At 44.5% G+C, this 24,934-nt stretch overlaps 1 protein-coding gene across 7 annotated transcripts in view; it reads right to left on the bottom strand.

The window, feature by feature from the left end:
* Positions 1-3,763: 3,763 nt before the first annotated feature.
* Positions 3,764-24,934, bottom strand: part of kif1aa (kinesin family member 1Aa) — a 65,431-nt gene continuing 44,260 nt past the window's right edge. For 2 of the 7 annotated variants that reach the window (XM_076278846.1, XM_076278847.1), the window contains exons 32-49: positions 24,866-24,921; positions 24,335-24,553; positions 22,812-22,920; positions 22,213-22,279; positions 21,955-22,039; positions 21,658-21,763; positions 18,169-18,195; positions 13,317-13,431; positions 12,107-12,240; positions 11,605-11,666; positions 10,843-10,988; positions 9,468-9,659; positions 8,412-8,483; positions 7,823-7,944; positions 7,496-7,639; positions 6,610-6,802; positions 6,381-6,499; positions 3,764-6,185 (exon numbers count right to left, since the gene is read on the bottom strand). In XM_076278846.1, coding sequence (XP_076134961.1) covers positions 6,143-6,185; positions 6,381-6,499; positions 6,610-6,802; positions 7,496-7,639; positions 7,823-7,944; positions 8,412-8,483; positions 9,468-9,659; positions 10,843-10,988; positions 11,605-11,666; positions 12,107-12,240; positions 13,317-13,431; positions 18,169-18,195; positions 21,658-21,763; positions 21,955-22,039; positions 22,213-22,279; positions 22,812-22,920; positions 24,335-24,553; positions 24,866-24,921 — 2,011 coding nt within the window. In that variant the 3' untranslated portion in view covers positions 3,764-6,142. The remainder of the gene's footprint in view (positions 6,186-6,380; positions 6,500-6,609; positions 6,803-7,495; positions 7,640-7,822; positions 7,945-8,411; positions 8,484-9,467; positions 9,660-10,842; positions 10,989-11,604; positions 11,667-12,106; positions 12,241-13,316; positions 13,432-18,168; positions 18,196-21,657; positions 21,764-21,954; positions 22,040-22,212; positions 22,280-22,811; positions 22,921-24,334; positions 24,554-24,865; positions 24,922-24,934) is intronic. The other 5 variants (XM_076278849.1, XM_076278850.1, XM_076278852.1 and 2 more) reach the window with 3 other exon arrangements.

The following is a 24,934-nucleotide window of genomic DNA, read 5'->3' as shown; positions in this document are numbered from 1 at the left end:
AGGAAGTGAGGTGGATTAAGATGATAAAAGTCCTCTTGTTCATGAGTTGATTTGTGCTTTTCTCGTTAAATTTGAAAAAGAATCCATAGAGATACTGATGCAGTGATGTGATTTGCTTCACTTCAGAATTCCCTTTTGAAAATGTAAAGCAATTTCACTTAGCCTACTGCCAATTCACCAATAAATAAAACATAGGCTATGGGCTTATTCTTAATAGGGCTTTATTGGCTACAATGATATCCAAATCCCAACATTTTGTAGGCTACCCTATAATAGGCCTACAGTAGCCTACCTAAAGTGTTGAAAATTATTTCCAACATGTTTTGCATGCTGACATAATCTGTGGTTGTTATAGTTTGTATATTAATTTTAATTGTTTCTTTTCATTATTGATTCATGATATTGTTTTGACATTATTGTTGTTATTATTATTATTATTATTATTATTATTTTCCTTAATGTAGTCTTACCAACTTTGCAATGCTGTTTACTGTTAATGTTAACTATTGTATTGTTATATTTTGTAAGTTGCTTTGGACAAAAACATCTGCTAAATCCATAAATATAAACACATAAACATAAATATGTTGATTTGTATGGATGTATGTTTTTACATTTACATTTTTGAGCTGGATCAAACAGATTGGAAGAGAATCCTGAAATATCCTATTATAACTGAATAATTACATCAGTGTTATCAAATATTACCATTACTTTACACGGCACGTTTAATCCAGGTTTAGCCTGGAGTCTAGTCTAATTTATTGGACAGTAGGATCACTCTCTCATTCTAGTGGATGAAATAGACTATATGGTAATCTAGGCCAGTGGTTTTCAAAATGGGGTCTGGGGATCCCTGGGGGTCCGCGACCCATAGCCAAGCAGTCCACAAAATAATTTGCTTTAAAGAATAAAGTTGGGGTTTATCATTCTAAAAACTCATACAGACGACCCTTTTCACCAATAAAACAAGCTAATTGTGTCTATTTGCTTCCATGAACACTGACATTTAACTTGAATCATTTTATTCAGGTCACTAAGAAACATTCTTAGTGCTTAGCTTGGCTTATTTGCCAGGTATAAGTATAAGTATATATACTCTTTTGATCCTGTGAGGGAAATTTGGTCTCTGCATTTATCCCAATCTGTGAATTAGTGAAACACACACAGCACACAGTGTACACACAGTGAGGTGAAGCACACACTAATCCCGGCGCAGTGAGCTGCCTGCATCAACAGCGGCGCTCGGGGAGCAGTGAGGGGTTAGGTGCCTTGCTCAAGGGCAACTACTGGTCGGGGTTCGAACCGGCAACCCTCCGGTTACAAGTCCGAAGTGCTAACCAGTAGGCCACGGCTGCCCCTACAGGTACAGTAGCTAGCTGATGAATGTGAAGAAATGTTTGGGTCGGTCCACATCATCAAGTGATGTAAAATCCATGGTCTGCAGGTCACTCATTGAGAGTGTCTTAGCATGGGAACCTCAGTTTAACACAGGAACAAGCTGACTCAGGTATTCAACTAGACCAGCAACTCCTGAACCTATATAGTTGGTCCATGACCAAGAAGACAATCCAACATCCACTTGATGGATCATTCCAGTTGTTACCATTTGACTCAAGATCCTTAAATTTAATGGACAATAAAGTTTCCTTATCTTATCTTTCTTATCTTATCTATAGGTCTATGTAATTGACGACTCGTTATCATTTCTTCTCATAATCTTTCTTCATATTGTGATACTGCATGTGCTTTCACAACCTGTTGTATATCAATAATTGAAAACTTTGATAAAATTGTGTCCTTTGTGTAGGGCTACTGGAAAAGATCCCATGGGCGATATATCAGATTGCAAAACGCACGTCAAAAATAGGATAGATGACACCAGAGACATCCATAGTGTTGCATAAGTTCCACGTTTATTTGATATCTGACAATGTGTTAAGTGTACACAAACATTTGACTCGTTAAACTCCAACACTCAAATAGAGACATTGAACTACTGCCCATTTAAAATGGAATAAACAGCTTACCGCAGCATAAAACACCATTCACAGCAATCATGTTTATATACAATGCAAAATAACATCCAGAAGAAGATAAGAGAGAAAATAGAAAAAAATGCCCATGACTTTATGTTTTCTGTTTTGCTTTGTGCGCACTGAATGGAAAGGAAATGTTAGCACACAAACAATGTGCCAGATGGAAATCTGTTTTGCAGAGGCTGTTGGGAGTGTGGACAGTGTTAATGGTGATGGTGACAATAATAATGATGATGAAGATGATTACTCCACTCTGTAAACACTTTATCAAAAACTGTGCTGGCCAAGAGATGTGCAGATTCTTCATCATCTCACACCCCACTAGTGCGTAGAGCCTATTCCATTAAATGTGCTGACAACACCTCTTCAATCTACCTATAACCTAGCTGACAGAACAGTAACTTCCCTCTAAATTAATTCACAGCAAATAAAAAGTCAACAATCCCCTTAGTTTGATATTTACATCTCTTTAGTGTTTAAATGATGCACTTACAGCACAATCTAGAGGACCAACCCATGTCCAGGATTGGAGTGATTAGACTGGTCAAAAGAACTGAACTGTTCACACTGTAGCAAGTGAGATGTTTACAATGCGCAATGAGCCGAGACTCTCTCTTAGCCCAGCCAGGCCTTGCCATAAAGATTGCATGCGCTACTCGATTACAAACGCAGAACAACACAAGCAGTACACTTAGGCTGATGATGTTGGGCGGTGACTTGTCTGGTGGGGACATTTGATAAGTTCAGTATTTTGATAAGCTCTGTAACTAATATCAGCAAATAAATGATTAACTAATACCATCCATGACCCTCCATTTTGGTATCCATGGAGGGGTGGGGGCAAACACAGAGTGTGTGATTTGGTTGTAAAAGACGTCTTTCCATTGCAGTTCCCCCTGCCATAAGATTGCTTTCTTTAATCGTCATCCCTGTAGGCTGGTTGACCTCAGGCTTGATGACGCCTATACTCCACCCTGATAGGGTGCTTCCTTCGGGGAACTAGCCAATCACTGACAACACTCTGGACATTGCCCACAGCCAGGAGGCAGAGAGGAACAGATTAGTCTTGGTTCTTGCACCACTGGTTCCCAAACTCAAGGGCAAGAACAGCTCAGCTGCATACCTTCAAGGCTGTTGTGTTCTACATTTACCAAGTCCAATCATGAAAATATAATAATATGGACTTATTATCTCCTCACTTAATAATTTGCATAAATAGTGTGAGCTTATGAACTGATATGTGCGCCGCATATAATACAGAAATCACAAAATGACCACAACAGACAGTCCACAGTATGGATTGCACAGTATGCCACATTAACAGCATCAAAGCCAGTTTTGTTGCACGACATGAACACAATCTAAACTCTCATCAAAGCCAAACAAAAACACAAAGATAGCACAGCTGTTTTGCAACCATGGCATTCCAAAAGTGGAAGCAGGCATCTCGAACAGAGAGAGAGAGGGCTATACGGAAATGCAGCCTGAGAGTTAAAAGCATTCTGCGCTGCACTGAGGAGTGAGGGAGCAGAAAACATCATCAGAGAATTGTACAGGAGCTGCGTCATGACTAGCTGAAGAGAGGATACTATGAGGTTAGGTCCATTCGTCCAGAATCTGGGTGGGGGTGGGGAGGAAACCGCACTTCACATGGGTCCATATGTCCTTTCAGTGATATATTTATATATATATATATATACTTTTAAGTAGCTATCAGTAGAAATGTATTATCTATTCTAATCACTAGATACAGTATGCTTAGAAAACGTTGCATGTGACAACTCACAGTCACATTAAGTGCATAACTTGTACACTCAAATTTACAAACTGAATAAAACTATGTACTATGTTTGCCAGTGTGTACAGACTGATGAGCATTGAGACGGGGGTTGGGGTCATCACATGAGAGGACGATGAGGGTTGGGTGTGCGACACTGAAGCAGCTTGTGTGGATGACAGAGATGGCGGGAAGAAAAGAACAGGGGGTAGCGATATGGATGAAAAGAGAGGCACTAAATTATATCAGTTTCCAGATCCTTCTCCAGTGCCCTGTCCTGATGCTACAAACGCCAGGGGTACACAAAAGACTGCCGGACAACTTGTACGTACAGTAGGTCGTCTTTCTGACTGAGGATGTGTTGTTTGATGTGTTACATGTCTGATATGGTTCCAGTCTGACACGAGTCAGACTCAGTTCAGAGCAACTACTCTTGAGTATTTATCTGTTTCTTACTATTCAGGGGTATCGACATCTGGACCTATTTCTCTAGAGTCTATCTTTTATTTCACTGTGTATGCGATGTATATGTGTGTGTGTATTACAGTACATGTGTAATGGAGTATGTGTGTGTGTGTGTGCATATGTGCTAAAATGTTCTGCTCTGTAACTGATCTACATGTACTGAATTTCAAGTTATCAAGCAGTCTACCGTATCTATCGATGCAGTTCCTAATCAACTGCCTACACTACCCACATGATTTCCTCTGATTTGAAGAAGGGTCAAGGCAAGTAAGTCATTAGTGTTTGGGTGAGTAAGATGGATTAGGGAAACTCATGATTAAAAAGTGCCATATGCAGAAATTGCACTGTACTTCTTTAAAAATATAAACTTTTTGATCTTTGTCAATAAATACACGCTGAAATAAATACATACGATGTTACAGAAAATAAATACCTACATTGATAAAAAATTCTAATAAAGACATTTTTTTAATCAAACAAAAGATATTTCATCAGGCGGGAACGAAAATAGTTATTTTCTTCCCCAGAATATTAGTGGGATAGTGGGATTAATGATTAGCTAATAATTTAACCTTAGTAGAACCTACATAGCTACCATCTCTAAATTATAACAGGGCATCGGGGAAAGCCTATCACTCCTGATTGAACAAAGATGAGCAACTTCAACAGCACTCCTCTGGCCTTATGGCCACAATTTGGGGTACAGCAGAACTTTATGCACATCATTGGAACTGTCCTGCAGAGTGGGAAGGCAATGCATTATGACATGATTAAAGACATGAGAATCATTTGTCATTTTTTTTGGAACTGCTAAATTCTTTTGTATTTGTTTCTTTTTTTTCTTCCATAAATTGTGAAATCTTAAAGCACATCAAGACCTTTTCTATGGAGAGCAGTGGATGTTTACACAAGTATTGATGGTGGGTTCCAGAAGCACTGGGTAGATGCAAAAGCATTCAGAGATTACATTTTTGCAAAAGACTTATCAGTTATCACTGATCTGACCTATCAGCAGAAGCCAAGAAGATTCTGGAAAATAAGGATGTTTTCTGGTTTGAATACTGACCTGCTGTAATATTGTTTACCTGTTAGAGGACAAGCAACACAAATAAGGCCATTTATCTGCAAGTTTTTTTGTCATATCTTTCATACACTGAGGTACAATCATAGGGTGGGGTGGGGTGGGATATCACCTTCCTGATGTTACAAATCTAGGTACATTGCAAAAAAAGCCCTGTCAATCGACAATTTGGTCAACACACTGCTTTCTTCTTGACTGAAGACATTAAAAGGCTAAGAACTGAAGAACACCTACTATTCAGTCAAAAAAACAAGAAACTGACGCTTCATCCACACACCGTTGGCTATTGTTTTGCCTTCTTTTTTTCTAACCTTTAGAGTTTACATTATTCTCCAGTCTTGGCGATTTTAGGCGTAACATTCTAGGACCCATAGACGTGTGTGTCACAGCGAGGGTCCCTCAGTACACTGGTGGTCAGATAGTGCTTAACTGAGCATGTGCAGACACTGGGGGAGAGGACAGGGGAGACAGGGCACAGTTAAGAAGAAAGGGACAGGGCTCTGTCAAGTGGTCTATTTACAACATTAGTCTTTATCTTCCTTGTGTACGTGTGTGTGTGTGTGTGTGTGTGTGTGTGTGTGTTTTCTGTGTATGCTCATTTTGTATTTTATGGTTATTTGTTATGATTATGGTTATGGTTATTGTATTTAGCAGACGCTTTTGTCCGCAGTGACTTACAGAATATGTAGGACAGTATGTGTGTGAACATTTTTCGATTGCTCTTTGTGTTGATGGTTTTGTGTGTGGTTTTAGATTCTGTGTGTGCCTGTCGGGGAGAGCTTAAATCCTCATCTGTCCAGCTCTTCTTCTGGAAAGCTTCGATCTGTCAGAGAGAGAAGGGGGGGGGGGGTACATCATCATGTCAGTAAAGACCAATCATTATCATCATGTGTGTGTATGATCATGTGTGTGTAGCGAATTAATAAAAACAGATCCTGGTCTGGTCATATGAAAGGAATGCATGCTTGATGGATCAATCTTTCTCATTCTCTCTGGTTCTGTCTTTCAGTCAGCGTACCTGATAGAGCCGGCGAGGAGAGGGTTAAATGCATACAGCCAGTCATGCATCTCCTTGTCATTGCTGGCTTGCAGGAGTATCCCACGATGCTCTGTGCACACAGCAAATGTGTTGGGGGTCTGAAAACAAAACGACACAAAAGCAAAGACAGAAAACTCTGGTTAGTGGGCCCGCAACAGAAGACAGCTATTGAAGGAATCACTCCGGTCACTCCGATCCATTCCGGTACCTTGAGCATGGCCTGCTGGTCTTCACTGTACTCCACCTGAGCAGAGGAGAGGTTGAGGATAGCACGCTCCACAGTGTCCCTCTCGGTGTTGTAGATGTAGACATACGGCCGGCGCACCACCACGTAGCGCTTCACCCAGCCATTGGTGTTGGGCTCCAGAAAGTGCAAATAGCCCTTCTTTGACACGATTGGGCTGGGAGGATAAGAGGGAGCCACATTAAGTGACACACATCAGGATATCGAGTTTACCAACTAGCTACAGTCATTTCCTGTCTATAAGACACAGTGTGTATAGACCACATGAGAGTGCTCTATGCAAGTAATTTAAAAAAAACTGGCATGTATTAATCACAGTTTATTACATGTTACTTTGTTGTGTCACAAAATAGTGCATTTCAGGTGGTTACTGGTGTCAAGTTATCTGTGGCGTAGGGAGTGGGACTAAGAAATGATCTCAGGCCAGACTTGAACCAGGGTCCTCATGGGCATTGTACCCACATGTGGTTCCTCATGGGCACCAGGGTTGTGCAAAATTCCAACTCAAATACTTGCTGTTTGCTAGCTCAATTGAAATGCAAGTGAAATTCAATAATTGAATTGGAATTTAAGAGCCAGTTTCAATTGAATTCTAGAATTTTGCACAAGCCTGATGGGCACTGTACCCGCATATGGGTCCTCATGGGCACTGTACCCGCATGTGGGTCCTCATGGGCACTGTACCCGCATGTGGGTCCTCATGGGTACTGTACCCGCATGTGGTATGGGATGCTGCAGCTTGCAACACGGCTCTGCCCAATGAGTGACATTTCTTGCATCATCCCGCATCTTGCATTATCTTGAAGGCACACTACATACTAACTAATGGCAAAATTGCAGGCCCACTTACCTGACGCGGATCTCCTGGATATCAGGGACGAAGAGGCGAGTCCTGGGCTTGGGCTCTGGGGGTCCAGTGGGTGACTTCTTCACTTCTCCCTCATGCAGGACGTTGGGGTCAGGGCTAGCAGCGCGGGATCGAGGGGTAGGAGGTCTGCAGGCAGGGACAAGTGTCATTCTAAGCTGTTTCCAATAAGATATGACAAAGTGATGCCAGTACTGGCCATATGTCATGATAGATGTGGCAGGCACATTACTGATTTTCTATATAGGTATTTGTTTTACATATTATGTAAAGTGAAACCGTATATGCATTAGTGTTTACAAAATATAAAACCTGAGTTCAGTGTTGCCATAGCGACCCTCGGATAATGAGGGACACGTGGATGATGGAATCATGGTGTTCAGAGCGGTGCCCGAAGTAGAGTCCCTCAGGAGTGTCACAGACATCTCAGACAGCTAACACACACACACACACACACACACACACACACAGAAGACACAGACAAGCCTACATTAATTTAAGTCATAGGGTAACAAAGACAATGTGAATGTGTAAGACAATGTGAATCGTTACGGTAATACTATCCAATTGTTCACATAATGACCCTATTATGAACCTATTGAATTATGAACATTAATATAATGCTCTGTTAAAAAGAGGGCCAATACAGTCTTCTGTTGAATTTGCTTGGCGTATCACACCAAAAATGATATCAACACAAAAATAAAAGTTGTTTTTCAATTCGGGAAATTCTTCAACATCTCATCTCAATTCGGCCAAAAACAACATGCTGAAACATTTGTCCCAGGCTCCCCCCGTTTTTCGTGCTAACCACAATAACAACTAGCAATTCAAAGAGGCTCTCCAAGCATTTCCTTGAAGGAGGATGAAACACTTCAGCTGAGGTGCACTGTGCTCTCACCTTGCTCTCGCTGGCGCTCACGCACACGTGGCTGTAGTCTCTGTTGAAGGAGTGAGTGAGCAGGCGGAGACACTGACAACACAAAACACACACGCACACACACACACACACACACACGCACACACGCACACACAGGAAAAACATCAGGCGTGCAGTCAAAACAACTACTCAACACAGACACTTAAAGCACAATCGGATTAATGTGTGCCATTGAAGAATGACCCCTATGATATTTTTTAACCGGAGCAGAGTGATAACAATGTCACCCCCTGCCTTGGTCACTGGAGATCATATCTCGTGATGATATTCCTCTTTATTTGAGCACACAGGAGCTTCCAGTGGAATAGCTGTTATCATATCATTGTCATAGTGTTGCTAACAACAAGTCTCTATTCTTGCTTGCTATGGGAGCTTGCTATGGCTAGCCTTTGCCCTGGGCCTCTTACATCCTTCCCATCCATCTGTGAGCCGGTGCTGCACTTCACTGTCTGGTCGAGGGGATTTCTCGGGACAGCAGCTGGAGCTACTCTGAGAAAGATCTGCTGAGGCTGCCGAGCTGTTTCTGACCAGTAAGCTGCCATGCCAACTGCCTGGAGTCTGGATTGAGCAGACTAACGTTAACGTTAACGTTGAAGAACTCTGCATTACGGACCAACAAACGGTCGCTGTTAAAAGTCCACCGAGTTGCTGATCTACAAGATCGCCCATGACTTAGGACTGTTATGCTTTCAGTGATATCCAGACTATAACAAGGCCTAACGTTCACGTTATCTCCAGACTGCCAGTGAGTGTAAAGAACTTTGTTGGCTCCGTCCGCTATTGTCTTTGTTAGTCTTTGTGTCAATGACAATGTCTTAGCCTGTATGTGGAGCGCTTTGGGTTGCACTCTGTGCACGTTAAATGCGCTATACAAATAAAACTGACTTGACTTGACTTGACTTCTCAGAAACCACTGATAAGCCTCTTATTTGCAAAAGTCTAGATTTGCTATGGGTCATGTTTTGCACTCATGTGTGGAATGACAGGGACACGGTTCTTCAGGTGGGTTGGTCTCACCTTGGCGGCCAGCTCTCTCTGCCTCTCGTTGGGAATGTCGGGGCCGAGGCTGGGGCCCTGGCCGGCATCAGAGGAGGAGAAGGGCGAGTCACATAACTCCTCGCTCCCGCAGGACAGCAGCGACTCCTGACCCAGCAGCAGGGTGGACTCCAGCTTCTCCCTCAGGAGGAGGTAGTGCCGAGTCTTCTCCACCTGGAGCACACACATAGCACAAACAAAGGCACGGCCAGGGTTTAGAGGCAGAGTTCAGCTGAAATGGGAAATTCTTCTGCAATGAACACTGACATACAGTACCCATCTAAACAATCTAATGACACCAGTTAAGCTTCTATAGAATAGAACTATATACTGTACTTAGCTAGCGTCACAACCCAAGTAGACAAATTCGATTTTAGTCACACTATATCTTTGTAGTGGCATTATTTAAGTCAATTCATTTCTATGACATGTTTAGCAGTCTAATGAGACTAGGTAAGTGTATTGTATTGTATTGGCAATGGCCAAACCACAGGTCTCGGTAATCCGCTTGTGATTGGTCAACTGTAAAAAAGACAGCATGACGTATGGCGTTCTTCCGCTAGAAGTTAAATATTTCTCAACTTCTGAGCTGCAGAAAAAGACGGTTGCGGTCGCGTTTTAAAAGAAGCCGACGACATTTTTGAAAACACTGTCTACTCCATAGGATTATAATGTAAAACGGACACCGGCAGCTGAGAAAAAGACGCTTAGTCTGAATGTACCCTAATGAGACTAGGTAAGTGTATTGTATTGTATTGGCAATGGCCAGACTATGAACTGATATCGCTAAAGTAATGTATTTTCTGAGTAATGGCTAAGATGTTATAGCATCATGTTAGCTGACCTCCTGCAGGAGGCTGCATATCGCTAAAGTGATGTATTTTCTGAGTAATGGCTGTGATGTTATAGCATCATGTTAGCTGACCTCCTGCAGGAGGCTGAGTAATGGCTAAGATGTTATAGCATCATGTTAGCTGACCTCCTGCAGGAGGCTGAGTAATGGCTAAGATGTTATAGCATCATGTTAGCTGACCTCCTGCAGGAGGCTGAGTAATGGCTAAGATGTTATAGCATCATGTTAGCTGACCTCCTGCAGGAGGCTGAGTAATGGCTGTGATATTATAGCATCATGTTAGCTGACCTCCTGCAGGAGGCTGAGTAATGGCTAAGATGTTATAGCATCATGTTAGCTGACCTCCTGCAGGAGGCTGAGTAATGGCTGTGATATTATAGCATCATGTTAGCTGACCTCCTGCAGGAGGCTGAGTAATGGCTAAGATGTTATAGCATCATGTTAGCTGACCTCCTGCAGGAGGCTGAGTAATGGCTAAGATGTTATAGCATCATGTTAGCTGACCTCCTGCAGGAGGCTGAGCTTCTCCAGCTCCCACTGGTGGTCCAGGATGAGGCTGTCACTGCGGGGCCTCCAGCCTGCCAGGTTCTCCTCCCCGCGCACGTACGCCACCGAGGTGTCCAGCACCCGTCTGCGCCTGCGTTGCATGCCTGAGTGGACAGCACAGGACAAAAGGAGAGGAGAGAGAGAGAGAAGAGAGGCGGGGAGATCAGGTTAGTGGCCATCCCCGAACACAAGCGAGGAGCACAGACGAGATGGAGAGAATGTGAGAGGGTCAAAGGTGAAGCCTGTAGAGGTCAACAAGTTCAGAATGTTTGGAGAAGAGTCTGAAGAGGTTAGAGATGCAGAGGAAGAGACGGACACAGGTCACAGGTGAGAGGGACAGGGAAGGAGACAAGGAAAGAGGCAGTCACAGGTTTTATTTGAGAGAGTTTTAGAATAAATATGAGATGTGAGTGCACCAGTGGTGATATACATTGTTTTGTGGAGAAAGAGAGGAGATCCCAGTTGGACAGGATTTTGGCAAGTCACAGGAGAGACGGGTTAAGTGGAGTATGAGAGAGTGTAGAGACAGGAGAAGGCTGAGAGGTGAGACAGGAGAAGACTGAGAGGTGAGACAACAGAAGACTGAGAGGTGAGACAGGAGAAGACTGAGAGGTGAGACAGGACTGAGAGGTGAGACAGGAGAAGGCTGAGAGGTGAGACAGGAGAAGACTGAGAGGTGAGACAGGGGAGGGCTGAGAGGTGAGACAGGCTCACACTTACCTGGGCTCCCAGCATCGGCCAAGTGACATAAGCTGACCTCGTACACACCAGTGATCCGGTTACTGTGACAAAACACAAAGAGTCAAAGAGTCAAACACAAGTAACACACCAATACACTCACACTCACATACACACAAACCAACCCTTTCAAAAGTGAACAAGGGGTCCCCCAACTGAGAAATTTCAACATAAAAAGGTTACTAAAGTACTAACAACAAATCCCCATCTCGAAAAGCCTGCCTTTGTGTTAACACTAATTTTTCATACGCCTTCAGAGAGTACTGCCAGCTACCTCCTACTTTGAGAGCACTTTTTTCTGTAACAGGGCTGGACCAAACACTGTGGCGAGAGATTTTAAGGACACAGAGATGGAGATTATGTGTGTGTGTGTGTGTGTGTGTGTGTGTGTGTGTGTGTGTGCGTGTGTGTGTGTGTGTGTGTGTGTGTATGTGTGTGTGTGTGCGTGTGTGTGTGTGTGTGCGTGCAGGATGGACGCACTCACCCCTCTGAGGCCCTCAAGGTCCCACTGCTGAAGAGGTTGCGGATGGAGCGCGAGGCAGGCAGCTTGGCATCTCGCGAATAGAAAACCATGCAGAAATCTTTGGTGATGACCGTTGGCTGAGTGCAGTTCTCCATCTGATATGAAGAGAGAGAGAGGAGGAGGAGGAAGATGAGGAAGAGGAGGACAGCCAGGATCAGAAAACAGAAATGCTTTTTGTGGCTGTCTTTCAGAGACAGGATGGAGCCTGCCTCTCAAAACTAGTTTGATGCCAGATTTGGCAGCTCAGATATTATGCCAGTGATGACGGATGCACCTTCTTGCAATGTCGGTCATCCAGGCAGCAACAACATGTTCTAAGGTTTTAAATAACTTCAGTGGACAGTCTGAAGTGGACTTCAGAATGTAATTCCACTGGGCAAACAAGCACTGTCAGAAGCTTACTGTGGCAGAGGGTGCGTTTGTGTTTATTTTTGAAACATGGATTAGCAAATTAGCACTCTTCAGGGGTCATGCAGCGCATCAGCAGGGCTAAAGCCACAGCAGAATGTTCACTTCCCCAGCCACAGCATGTCTACTTCTGGAAAGAGGTCACATCTCCTCTCGAGAGGCCAAATCAGCAGAGATGAGCACAGGGCAGGGCATTTTAACCCTCTACAGATGGGTTACATATGGATCTGTATGTACAGTACAGGCCAAAAGTTTGGACACACCTTCTCATTTCAATGCGTTTTCTATATTTTCATGACTATTTACATTGTAGATTGTCACTGAAGGCATCAAAAATTAATGAATGCAAAGTTATTTGCCACACAGATGAATATTTGTCAAGTTATGGCTCGCTGAATATGGTATTAAATTTTAAAAAAATAGCAACTAACAATAAACTAGAATATAAGACATGTTTTTTAGTTATTTCACACTTTTTTTGTTAAGTACATAATTCCACATGTGACGTGTTCATTAATAGTTTTGATGAATCTACAATGTAAATAGTCATGAAAATAAAGGAAATGCATTGAATGCGAAGGTGTGTCCAAACTTTTGGCCTGTACTGTATGTGTGGACACATACGTACAGATCTGTATGTATGTACACAGATCTCACCATTTAAAAAAGCTATGTCCTACTTCATTCAACTTTGTAAGAGGCAAGACTTCAGACCTCCAGTCAAGAGGCTCATCCCTGGTCCCCATCACTGGCTGCGACTCACCTCCACGTAGGCCGAGAGGGTCATGTAGATCTTCTCCCCGTAAGGGGTGACGCGGTTAAGCAGCAGTGAGTTGTGCATGGAGCTGTCCCAGGCCGCCTCGAAGCGGTAGAAGGTCCTGCGGCACGCAGCCGTGGAAGGGTTAGAGGTCAAAGGTTAACTTGAAGTCACATCATACTGGGTTCGCTATGGGGTGGCTGCCAAGCTGAGTAGCCCCCCCCCAACCCCCACCCCCTCTCCTGTCTATGGTCTTCAAATACTATATGTTTTGGGATGATGTGCACTGAATGTGTGTTGTGACATTACGACAACTGATTTTATGAACTGCACATTAGTTTATTAATGAAGACATACAGTAATTAATAGTTGAGGGATACATTTGTGGTAAGCACAGTGTATCAAATCAACTTTCAGATTGTAAATCACTTGCATCATAAACAAATTTAGGGGGTTTATGGCTTTTTGTTGGTTCAATTGTTTGCATAATTGCTTTGGTGATGTTGTCACTTGAGTGAAACTAGGGTGTATTGACATAAACAGGCTGGACCAACTTGAACTGCCTAAGCTTTCACAATTAACCTTACATTCCCCAATGTAATAGTTGACATACAAAAGACATAATGGCCAAATCAACAAATCACACTGCTTTGAACTTGACTAGGACAACATCACTTTAGACTACAGTATGAGACACAGTCCAAAAAACAGTCACAGAATTGAGGGACTAAAGACTGTACAGTAACAGAGAGAGAGAAAGAGAGAGAGACACATAGAGCACAGCACACATACTGTATAAGCACACACATAGCCCAGGCATGCAATAGAACATGGCAGTCAGCCGCTGTCATAGCAACCACCATACATCAGCATGAGGAACACAGACAGAAAAGAAAAGCAAACTACGGTGTATAAACAAATGTGATGGAGAGACTTTACTGACAAACAGGGGAGAACAAGGAAGAGGAGGAGGGGAGAGGAGGAGGGAGTGGAAATGGGGATCAAAGGGTAGGGGAAGGGGAAGGGGAGATATACCTATGATCAATTCCCAAGGAAATGCTTTGAGAAGAGGGAAAGAGAACCAGCGAGAGGGTCAAAGTTGAGCTTCACAGAGAGGAAGGCGCTTGTGGCAAAGGCCTCAAAGATCGACACAGGTGTATACACTGATCGAAGAAAAACAGTCACTCCCGATTTTCTCCGCTCACATGTGCTTCAACATGGGAAAACTACTGCCTTAGAAACTAGTGTTCATCCTTTCACCCAAACATTCTGAAGCTCTTTCCTCATTGGTCCCATGTGGCATTTGTGTGGTGAGATAAAGTTCATTTTGCAAGGAGGCTTTTGTTCATGTTGCTTTTGCAAGGAGGCTTTTGTTCATCAATCTGGCACCTGTGACTGATTCTATTCTACTATGTGAGTGGTCTGTACCATATTTGACAGTTTTGTCAAAACAAGCCATAAAGTCACCTCAGTTAACGAACACTGGCCCGAATGTGCAAAACATTAGTGGGGTGATTTGATTACAACATTGACAAATCCGCTGGAACCCAGTGTTGCTCTGGCTGCACCCCCCAGTGTGGGGCCGAGGGGACCTGCCATGATGATCTACTCCTTTTCCCCTCACCAGAGACCAGTGAGGTGCTGTGAACCATCGCAACATGGGCTGCGGTCCAAACAAACCCCTCTCCCAACCACAGTTCCCCCTTCAACCTCACCATCCAGCCCCAACACACTCACATCCATCAGCTTTAACACACACACACACACACACACACACACACTTACACTTGCACTCACACTATCACATTCTCACACTCACACAAACACTCTCTCTCTCTCTCGCACCCTCTCTCTCTCTCTCTCAAACGCACACACACACACACACACACACACACACTTACACTCACACTCGCACTGGCATTCTCACATTCTCAAACTCACACACATACACACACACACTCACGCCGCTGCTTGCGAGCCTTTTAACCCAGGCACATAATCAGCCATCGAGCGCAGTTATTCATCTGGCTCGGCGCCCGACAGAGGGAAGCCTTAAATCTCCGCGTGCGCTTCAGTCAGATATGCAAGTTGAGACGAATGTTTCTGAGGGCCATAAAGTAGCGCGCGGGGAGGAGGAGGAGGAGGAAGAGGAGCCGGGGATGGAGCCGCTCCTGCAAGGGCCCCCATTATGGGTCCCCCGGCCGGGCTGGACTGAGATGACCTGCTGGGAAAGAGGAGTTCTAGGACAGACCCCCACGGGGGAGCAGAAAAGGGGGTGGATGAGGTGTTACTCACATCAGGGAGAGGGGTGAGTGAGAGGAGGATGGAGAGAGATGGAGGGGGTTGATGGAATGAGGGAGAGATACAGAGAGAGAGAGAGAGAGAAAAATAGAGAGGGAGAGAGAAAGAGAGAGATGGAGAAAGATAGAGAGAAAGAAAGAGAAAAAGAGAGAAAAAGAGACAGAGAAGGTGAGAGGAAGAGAGTAGGAGCAGAAGTGAGATAGGGCGAGTGGAAGACTAATAGAATATGGGGGGGTGCAGCTGTATCTGTGGGAGGAGAGGGGACGCTTCAGTGAAGACAAGACCTCACCCTTCCTCTCTTCCCATCCCACCACTCACGCACCAGTCATAGAGATGGAGAGATGGAGAAAAAGGGAGAGAGAAGAAAGTGGGAGAGAGAAAAAGAGGAACTAACACAGGTCTATGGGAGTTCAAGGAAGCCTCCCAATCTTCCCCTCAGGCACTTGGAGAAGGCTTCTCTCCCTTTGCACATTTTCAATCAGTTGTTTCCCCCACTACCTCCTCTCATTCCCCCCCCTTTCTTCCTCCACTTTTCTAAATCCAAGAATCCAGGCGAAAGTCATGCTCTTGGCAAAACATGCGAGGAAACATTTGTTTTTGGAGTGTTCGGCTCACTCACACCGTAGCATAAATGAGAGAAGAAACTTTTTTTCTGTTCTGTTTTTTTTTCTTCTTCTTTGTAGCAGCAGCAGCAGCAGCAGCAGCACAGGAGTGCGTTCGGAGGAGGAAAACGCTACCGCTGAGGTAATCGTTCCATGGATTACACTTTAACGCTCTGGGCTATGCCTCGCCTGCCAGCGAGGATACTGTAAATGAAGTGTTCCTTTACGAACACCATTTGTGTTCGCAACACTGGCGGAGGGGCTGCTCTTTCTTTTCTCTCTTTTTTTTCTTTTCCTTTTTTTTTTCTTCCCTCTCTTTTTTTCTTCTCTCTCTGGCACACCTCCAGCCAGAGTGACACTATGTGTCACTGTATGAGAACACTGCGTAGAAGAAGCTTCGTAAGGAGTGAGGGAGGACCTTTTTTTGTGAGTCCAGAACTTGGACACAGCTTTGTTTCCCCAAAATCAACCTTTCAGATTGCGTAAGTAGGGGGTCCAGTGGGAGAGATTTTGATCCTGATCCCCACAGAGGGGTTCTACTGTTTGGTTTCTCCTAGTCCACCCCCCTCCCCTTTATTTGGTTGTTTCTATGTACATCCCGTAAAAGTTCACACAAAACAGAGACAGCCACCTGAAACAGTCCCACCGAAACCCTGCACAGTTCCAGAGAAACAGAGACGCACATTCAAGTGTAGCTCAGACCCATAAAAATGCCAATTGAAATACTGATGCGCACAGTGAGAGTTAACACAAAAACAGCAGCCTCCAGACTGACAAGGACTTCTATTGGCCTTGCTTTGTGTCAAGCTGAATCACTACTGCCCTCTATAGGCCAAAATAATCATTAAAAAAAAAAAAAAAAAAAGGGACACAAGGCAGTCTGGATTATGATGGATGACTTCAACATAAAACAGCGAGGTCAAGACCCGTGTGCTCACTGAGCGTCGGCCCTTTGTGCGTCTCTCCCACTCCCCAGCTGCAACCTGTAATCCACAGTTCAGTGCTTTGCGAGGCGCCTTTCAATCACCTGCGACCGGCTCCAGCGGCTGATGCCGACGTTGGCCCCGCGCGGTGGAAACGCAGCTGGTGGAAGAGAAACACACGCGGGCAGGTACAAAGAGGGGAGTGTGTAATCATGAAGGCATCAGCCACAGGTCGGGGAGCCTGCGAGAAAGCCTCCATAAAGTTCACTTGAGCATACCAGTGACCGTGGCAAGGCAGCTGAAGGGAGTGACTCAACTTGTGTGCTGCTGGGGGCGGCTTTTTCCTGGTTGTGGTGTGTAGCTGCAATGCATCATGGCCCTGATCTGGTTACACTACAATTCAAGAACATTGTAGGAAACTCTTCTGCAGGATAGAGCTATGCATCACACGGAGATACAGTACTGTACGTACCCTATGGTTTGTTATCAAGTTCTTTTTGAAGTTATTGAAATGAAACTAATGCTGGCGTCCGCAACACCTCCAGCGACATACAAAAAAACAAAATAGCCAGACAAAGCCAAAGCGAGCCATGCAGCTTCTGCTAATGTTCAACTTAAACCCCATGGCAACATACACAAACACAGAGACAAACACACATAATCTATAAAGGCACACACCGACACACACACACACACACAATCCATAGGGGCGCGCATTCACACACACACACACACACACACACACACACTCAGAAAAGACACACAAATGCTATCACAAAGGGAGCCACAGAAATTCTCCATCACATCGTAGGAAGAGTAGGACATAAAGGAGGAGACCAAAGGAAGTGACTAACAGATGATCCACAGAGCCCAAACAGACAACAGGAGGGAGACGATGAGAAGGATTTCAGTGATTTGCAGACCAAAAAGACACATGAATGGGGAAAAAAAGAAAACAAAAGATGTGTAGCTACTGTATCTAAGTAAACAGGGTGAGAGAGGAACGGATGTAAAAAATCATAATAAATATACCTAGGCATGTCCGAATCAAGAAACTGTCTGCGAAAACACAAAACAAACATTCCGTTAGTGGACTAGTAGGGAGAGAAATGTCAAGAGTCAGCAGGTCCCTTAGTGGTGGAGAGACACAGGGCTGTGCAGAGGTCCTCAAAGACAGAGACTCACATCAGTCTGCCTACAACGGAAGCCATTTTGGCTCAAGGGCGACCGAATGCACCTCTGCACAGGCCTGTGCTCCCATCTTCTTCACTGTTCCTTTGCGGTGGCCAGAGGACCCAGGTTGAAGGCATGGGGGATGGGGGCAGCGGGGCGGTAAGCAAGAGTGGTTGCACCATCAGAGAGGAGGTCACAGGGCAAATAACATGGGGGAGATTGGTGACTGGACACTGGATTATTGTCCAGGACTATTCTCCAGGATGTTGGCTGGTATTGAAGAAGAAGCTGGTCTACTGATAATACTGACAGTAATCACCAATACTGACTGAGGTTAGGGTATGTAACGCTGGTGCCATGTTGACGTGATGTGATTTTATGGTAACGTGTGTCATGCTATGGCTGTACTGAGTCATGTTGCTGTTCGAGGCACTTTCCAGTAAGGAGAGACGGTGAGTGATCACGTGGTAGAGTGTTGGTTAGCTTTTGGACGTGCTCCTAAAAGGAGGAATGACATGGTACCAGTGTGGGGTGAATGCGTTTGGATATTGCTGGTATCATTCCATGCACTTAAAACTGCATCTACATTAGTCCCTTTTGTATTTCGTTATGAATTCCGTTATCGAATTTGTGATGCACCATATACATTATAAGGATGCATGTTTGACTGGGGCCAGTGACTGGGAGTCTCCTCAGTGAAATTCTTGGCATTGAGAACCTCCATACTGGCCACAACATGTAAAGCAAACTGTTTTCCATTTCCATTCCACATTACCATAATTTCTGCTCCATTTAACATTAGTCACTCAGATGATAGAGGAAGACCCCATGCCAGAGATTCATGACTTCATGATGGGGGAAACTTGACCATAAATCAATGTTCCGCACTGATCTACATAAAAATGTTACGGCCGTTTTGGAGGGTCCTTCATTATTCAGCTGGGACGGGAGGTTGGAGGTGTGTGGGGGGGGGGGGAGTAGAGTGGTAGGGGGTGGTTGGGAGGTGACTCATGCGCTTTTATCGGAAAAACTGTTCCTGGGTCAGTGAGGGGATGAAAGGGGTGAGATCACAGCTGAGCTCATCATGGCTTACATCGATGGCCTTATTTTTCAGCCACAGTGTCGGGCATTAGTGGTGTCGGCTTCATCGGGGTGTCGGATGCCCAATCAAACACAGGTGCTGCGCCCTGTTTGACCTGCTTTTCGGGGGTGTTTCGTGTTGTCTTGAATGTGATGCCAGGGCATGCAGTCGCTCGGGTGCATGTAATGGGTGTTTCACTCTGACGTCCTTGTGACATGTGGCATCCGGCCGACATATCACTGTGATGAGCCAGAGTGACAGCTGGATTAGTAGAGAGTATAGCCAAGGCAGATTGATGGTGGTGAGTGTGCTGATGGAAAGCACACGTGGAGATGATACTAATGCAGGTGTGTGTGTGTGTGTGTGTGTGTATGTGTGTGTGTGTGTGTGGTGGCAATGACAGAGATGAGGGGTGGAATGATCAACGACACATACACAGCGCAAACAGGCACCAAAGGGGAGGGTCGCAAAGCCAGCATAAAGGTGACAACGTCCAAACGTAGCAAACGAAATAAAACAAGACATTCATCTTAAAAACAATGTTAAATACAAGAGAAACAAACAAGAAAATATTTTGGCAGAGGTGCTCAACAGTTACTGTTCTCTAATTGTATGTTTAGACTTTATACTGGTGACCATCTTGTGCATGTGACCTCCTACATCTTGACTGATAGAACCACATAGTGTTTGCAAAGCTTCTGTTGCATGGAGGTGGGATTGCTGAGAACTGATGTGAGGAAAAAGAAAAAAATGAATCAAAGAAATACTTTTAAAAAATATCTGCATAAGTTCAGTCTGTCTATCAGTCAAGCTGGCCATCGCCAAAGCATCTGAAGTGGTTCCTTATCCATGCAGCAGCCTCTTAGCAGTCATTCAATGCAGGAGCACTCCAATCCCTCTTCAAAAGACCCAGTGTGTGTGTCTGTGTGTGAGTGTGTGTGTGTGTGTGTGTGTGTGTGTGTGTGTGTGTGTGTGTGTGTGTGTGTGTGTGTGTGTGTGTGTGTGTGTGTGTGTGTGTGTGTGTGTGTGTGTGTGTGTGTGTGTTTGTGTGTGTGTAACCCCAACCTCATCATACACCATGATGGAGGCTCACATTAGAGAATTAGAGAACCAACTAATAGCATTAGCAACACCTAATAAGCTCTTAAAAACCTTTTTGAGGTGACAAAAGGAAACTATCGGGGTAACACACTACCCAGGGAAGGTGACAGTTCAAATTGTGGATAGAGCTGCCAAGTCCACATCAGCAGCATGAGCCACCTGCAGGTCACAGGCAGTTGAGTGGGAATGTCTTGCCCCAAGCTCTGCCGTCGCCAACAGAGAGCTTGCAAACCACTAGCTGTCAGTCCTGGACTGAGCTACATATAAGCAGGTTATGGCGGGCGTTTGTGTTAGGTGCGTACATAAAAATGTTCAAAAGGAGCAGACGTTTAATTTCTTAGGAAAGTTGGCAGCGGCAGCCCCTTCTCCAGCAGCACGGCTGTGAATTCAGCCTTTTATGGGTTACTGGCGATGTCCGTCCCTGCCACCAGACCAGAGACCCTGGCGCTTTTGAACAGAGGGGGCATGGCGTGCTGTTTTTGTCAGAGGGGACCAGAGCCCCCAATGCTTTGATCAAATGCCAGGCCCCTAACACGGCAAAAGCCTTGGACAAAGTGATGGGGCAATCTGCTACGAAGTGGCACTTCCAATAAATAGTGGCACTCTCAGCCAACAACTGCTTGAGGGGTGGGTACGGTTCTGATGGCATGAGCCAAGAGCTGGAGTGAGAGGTGAGAGGCATTGCGTGGCTTTTATATACACTTCGCTGTGGGTGTGGTGTGTTGGGGAAAGGGTCAAATTCAAACAGAACCTCCGTTTGTGAGTTGACCTTGAAATGGTTCTCAATCTTCAATGCAAAATCACTGGTATAAACAAAACAACATTATCTGGCAGGAACACGTTCAGTACTTTCTCAAATGCATAATATTTTTCTACAGATGAGTAATCAGAAGTACAGTATGTGCTCTGAAAAGTGATTCAATTCAATTCAATTAAATGATTCTTACTGGCATTCACACAGAACTATTCTGCTGTCTCCATGGAAATCAGACTCTGAAATATCTCATGCTGTTTGTTCTGTCTGACTACAATACTCTTTTTAAAAGAAAACCTCCTGTGCTTGAGAAATCAATACATGGATATTCCTCCCATGTTGTATGAAAACAGATCAAACCGTTGACTTGTGTCTTCCATTTGTGCTCTGCCTACATTGTTGAGAGGCTCACCTGTCATCTTGCGTGGGTCGGATGTATCCTGCAGCCAGGATATTGAGTGACAGGATGTTGGGGTCGATGATGGTCTCGTCCGCCTCTGGTGTGTTGCGGATACGCCCTAAAAAATGAGGGGTAGAGGCCAGAATTAGAATGAACACTGAATAAACAGACATGTAGTGGAATTTCACTGGACCGACTACGATCCATTTGTATTCCACACATTCTGAGATGGACAGTGAAGCGGGATGGAGAGCGTGTATGTAAGTTAATGCAGCAGTACTCGGAGGGTTGATAGACAGACTCACTCACCCACAACCAGCTCACGGACCTCCTTCCACTCAATATCACCCCCTGTCTCATGTACGATTGTCACTGTGATTCTCCTCTGGATACCCTTTTTATCAGAAAAAGACATAAGGGAGAGAAAAAAACATATGTACATACGTGTACCTGCAGGAGGCAACTCGCGAAAACGTGCCAATTTGGAATTTGAATTTGGAATTTGAAAATGAACAGCACATATGATAACCTTATTTGATTTGAACTGTGGCTGTTAGTATTGGGTACCTGGTGGAGCAAGAAGTTTCCGTGGCAGGGCATCCCTCCTCTGTGGTCCACCACCGCTGGGATGTAGCTGGAAGAGAGAGAGAGAGGTCATCAGCATATATCTCCTCTCTACACTAGAGGACAGAGAGAGAGGTCATCAGCATATATCTCCTCTACACTGTCACTCTACAGGTCTGGCTTCCTTCGCTATTAATTCATGAGTTTACCAGTAATCAAGGCCTGATCGCTGGCATAATACGCAATCATCTCCCACTCCTTCACTGCTCCAATCAATAAGCAGACCCGGCCAAGGGACATACGTTAGGCTTTCGATTTGATCCGCTACTTAAATTACATTTTGCAGACCGCGTCGCATGATCTTGCCATCAGCTAAATGTAAAAATCGATAGCAGACGTTCGGATTGAGGTATTGACTGCTGCTTGACTGGAACGACCGCATCAATTTCCACGGGCCTTTCCACCGAGAAGGAGCTGTAGCACTCCTCCTCCCCTTTAAGCCGCGGTGGCGCGGTCATTTTTATCTCCATCTGACAGGCGGAGGGACTAGGCCCCATGAGGCCCGTGGGCGAAGATGCTGTCTGGGTGGACTGGACACTCACTCTCCGTTGGCCTCCAGCTCGCAGATCTCAAAGAACACCATGAGGTCGTATTTACAGTGGCAGGGCCCTGCAGTCGGACGGGTCAGCGCCGTCAGTTTGGTGGCAGGGACTGTGAGAGAAAAAAAGATAGAGAGAGAGAAGGAGAGAGGGATATAAAGAGAGAGAGAGAGAGAGAGAGAGAGAGATGGACAGGAAGATAGACAAAAGAGAGAAAAAGAGAAAGCCAGAGAGAGAGGATCAAGAAATAAAAAAGAAATAAAAGAAAAAGGGGAGAGAGGTAAAGAAAGAGAGCATTAATCACTAGAGAGGTGGCGTAGCATGGCAGGACAGGGGAGTGGAGACCAGCGGTAAGAGAAACACCACGAGAGGCTGGAAGAGAGGGACGTCAGTGTTAGAGCGGAACAGGAAGTCAGGAAGACCAGGGTCCAGTGGAGAAGGAAAACCTTTAGTCAGGACACCTGCCATAGGATCTCACACATGTGCTACTGCAGCAATCCCTTCTCTCTGACCACTGCTGTATAAAGGCCCACCGATAATTAACGCTAAATTAGCCATCATGATAACAGATCAGTATTATCAACTATATTAAGACTATTATCTATTATATTAAGACTAAAGTAAGAGTGATCCACATATAACTTATAAAGTAAAAACAGATGGTTAATGACACATTGCAACAACTTAAATCGTAATGTGCCCTTTTAGAGCCTTTGAAGGAAGTCAATGTGAAGGGATTACTGCAAGTAAACATTTTTAACTGTGATTGAGAGACAGCAGTCAAGGATTCAGACACATGCATTGGATCAAAGTCTGATTTGAACACATTCACTCTATAGACATATATTCGTTGGCGTGTTGTTTTCAGTCATTTCTCAGTGAAATTGATGGGTTTTCTTTGGAAGTCTTTTTATGCTCTAAGGCCACATGTCCATTTGATGAAGCGTTCAAAGGAGAAACTGAGGGGGAAAGTCGTAGATGAGCACTCAAGACACATCAGAGCTGAGCCTGACCAAAGCCCTGAAACCATTCTCAAAGAGCTGGAGTTCCATGGCAGCTTTTGTTTCTTACTCTAGTATTAGCTGCTATTATTAGCATTACATGCACCACTATTCTCGCAACTACCATAAAGGCACAACTATTATAGCGCATTTATCACTACAGAACTGTTCATCTTCAAAAAAACATTTTATTTTTATTTTATTATCTTATTTTATTTTAAAAGTTTACCACTCTTTTTGTGCATTAAGATAAATGATAATGTGTTTGATGAAAAATCATCTGACAAATACAAAAAGCTTCAGCATTGGTCTCAGTATAATTGAGAACTATGAATTCTGTTAGTCCCTTTTGATTTTGACAGAATTCAGCAAAAAAAAACAAAGTAATAGTCCCTTATCTGAGTATGAAAAGGACACTGAGATAATGCTAATCAAATTTTGAGGTGCAGAATGCTAAGATGGCTAAATGCTAAGGTCCAGTTTCAGGGCTTTGGTTCTGGCTTGGCACACTGGGGTGGTACCGACCCGGCTTCTGTGCCTTAATGACTGAACAGATAGAGAGGGGCGGAGCCGGCAGGCTTGCCCGCTCCTCCATCTCACAGATGAATGAGGCGGCCACCCCGGCCGCAGACAGGGCGTGGCACGACAGCGAGTCCACCAGCACCCCGTTGAACACCTCAGGCACCAGGTAGCGAATGAGCTCCAGCGTCTTTTCTTGGTCGGACGGGGTGTCTTTGTCTGCCTCTGCGCACCCACACACACACACACACACACACACAATATTCATACACATACATGCAGACAAGCAACGGAACACTACAATGGATCAACCCCCAACAGAATGTGAATATGCGTTACTGGATGATCTCAGCCATCACCTTGACAACATGGGCAACATATAAACAAACAACAAGACAACACAAAACAAAAGGCTCTGTTTTTCCATACAAGGTACAATGATTTTCTATCTGAAACCTTGGAAGTAAATTATGGTTAAGTGAAAACATCAGTAGGCACTGGTATTATTTCTGTATCTCATTTATACAGTTTGTTTACCTGGTTTGGAGAGAGGCATCACCCGTGGAAATTGTCTTCTGCTCGGGCGAAGAGGGCTGCCATTGATAA

The sequence above is a fragment of the Alosa pseudoharengus genome, unplaced genomic scaffold, assembly GCF_046254945.1.
Source record: "Alosa pseudoharengus isolate Yale_2024_CS ecotype anadromous, Long Island Sound unplaced genomic scaffold, YU_APseudo_1.1 YU_APseudo_1.1_scf_11, whole genome shotgun sequence".
In the NCBI taxonomy this organism is placed as follows: domain Eukaryota; kingdom Metazoa; phylum Chordata; class Actinopteri; order Clupeiformes; family Clupeidae; genus Alosa; species Alosa pseudoharengus.
The sequence above is the reverse complement of the archived record's forward strand: the minus strand, read 5'-3'. Positions and strand labels throughout refer to the sequence as shown.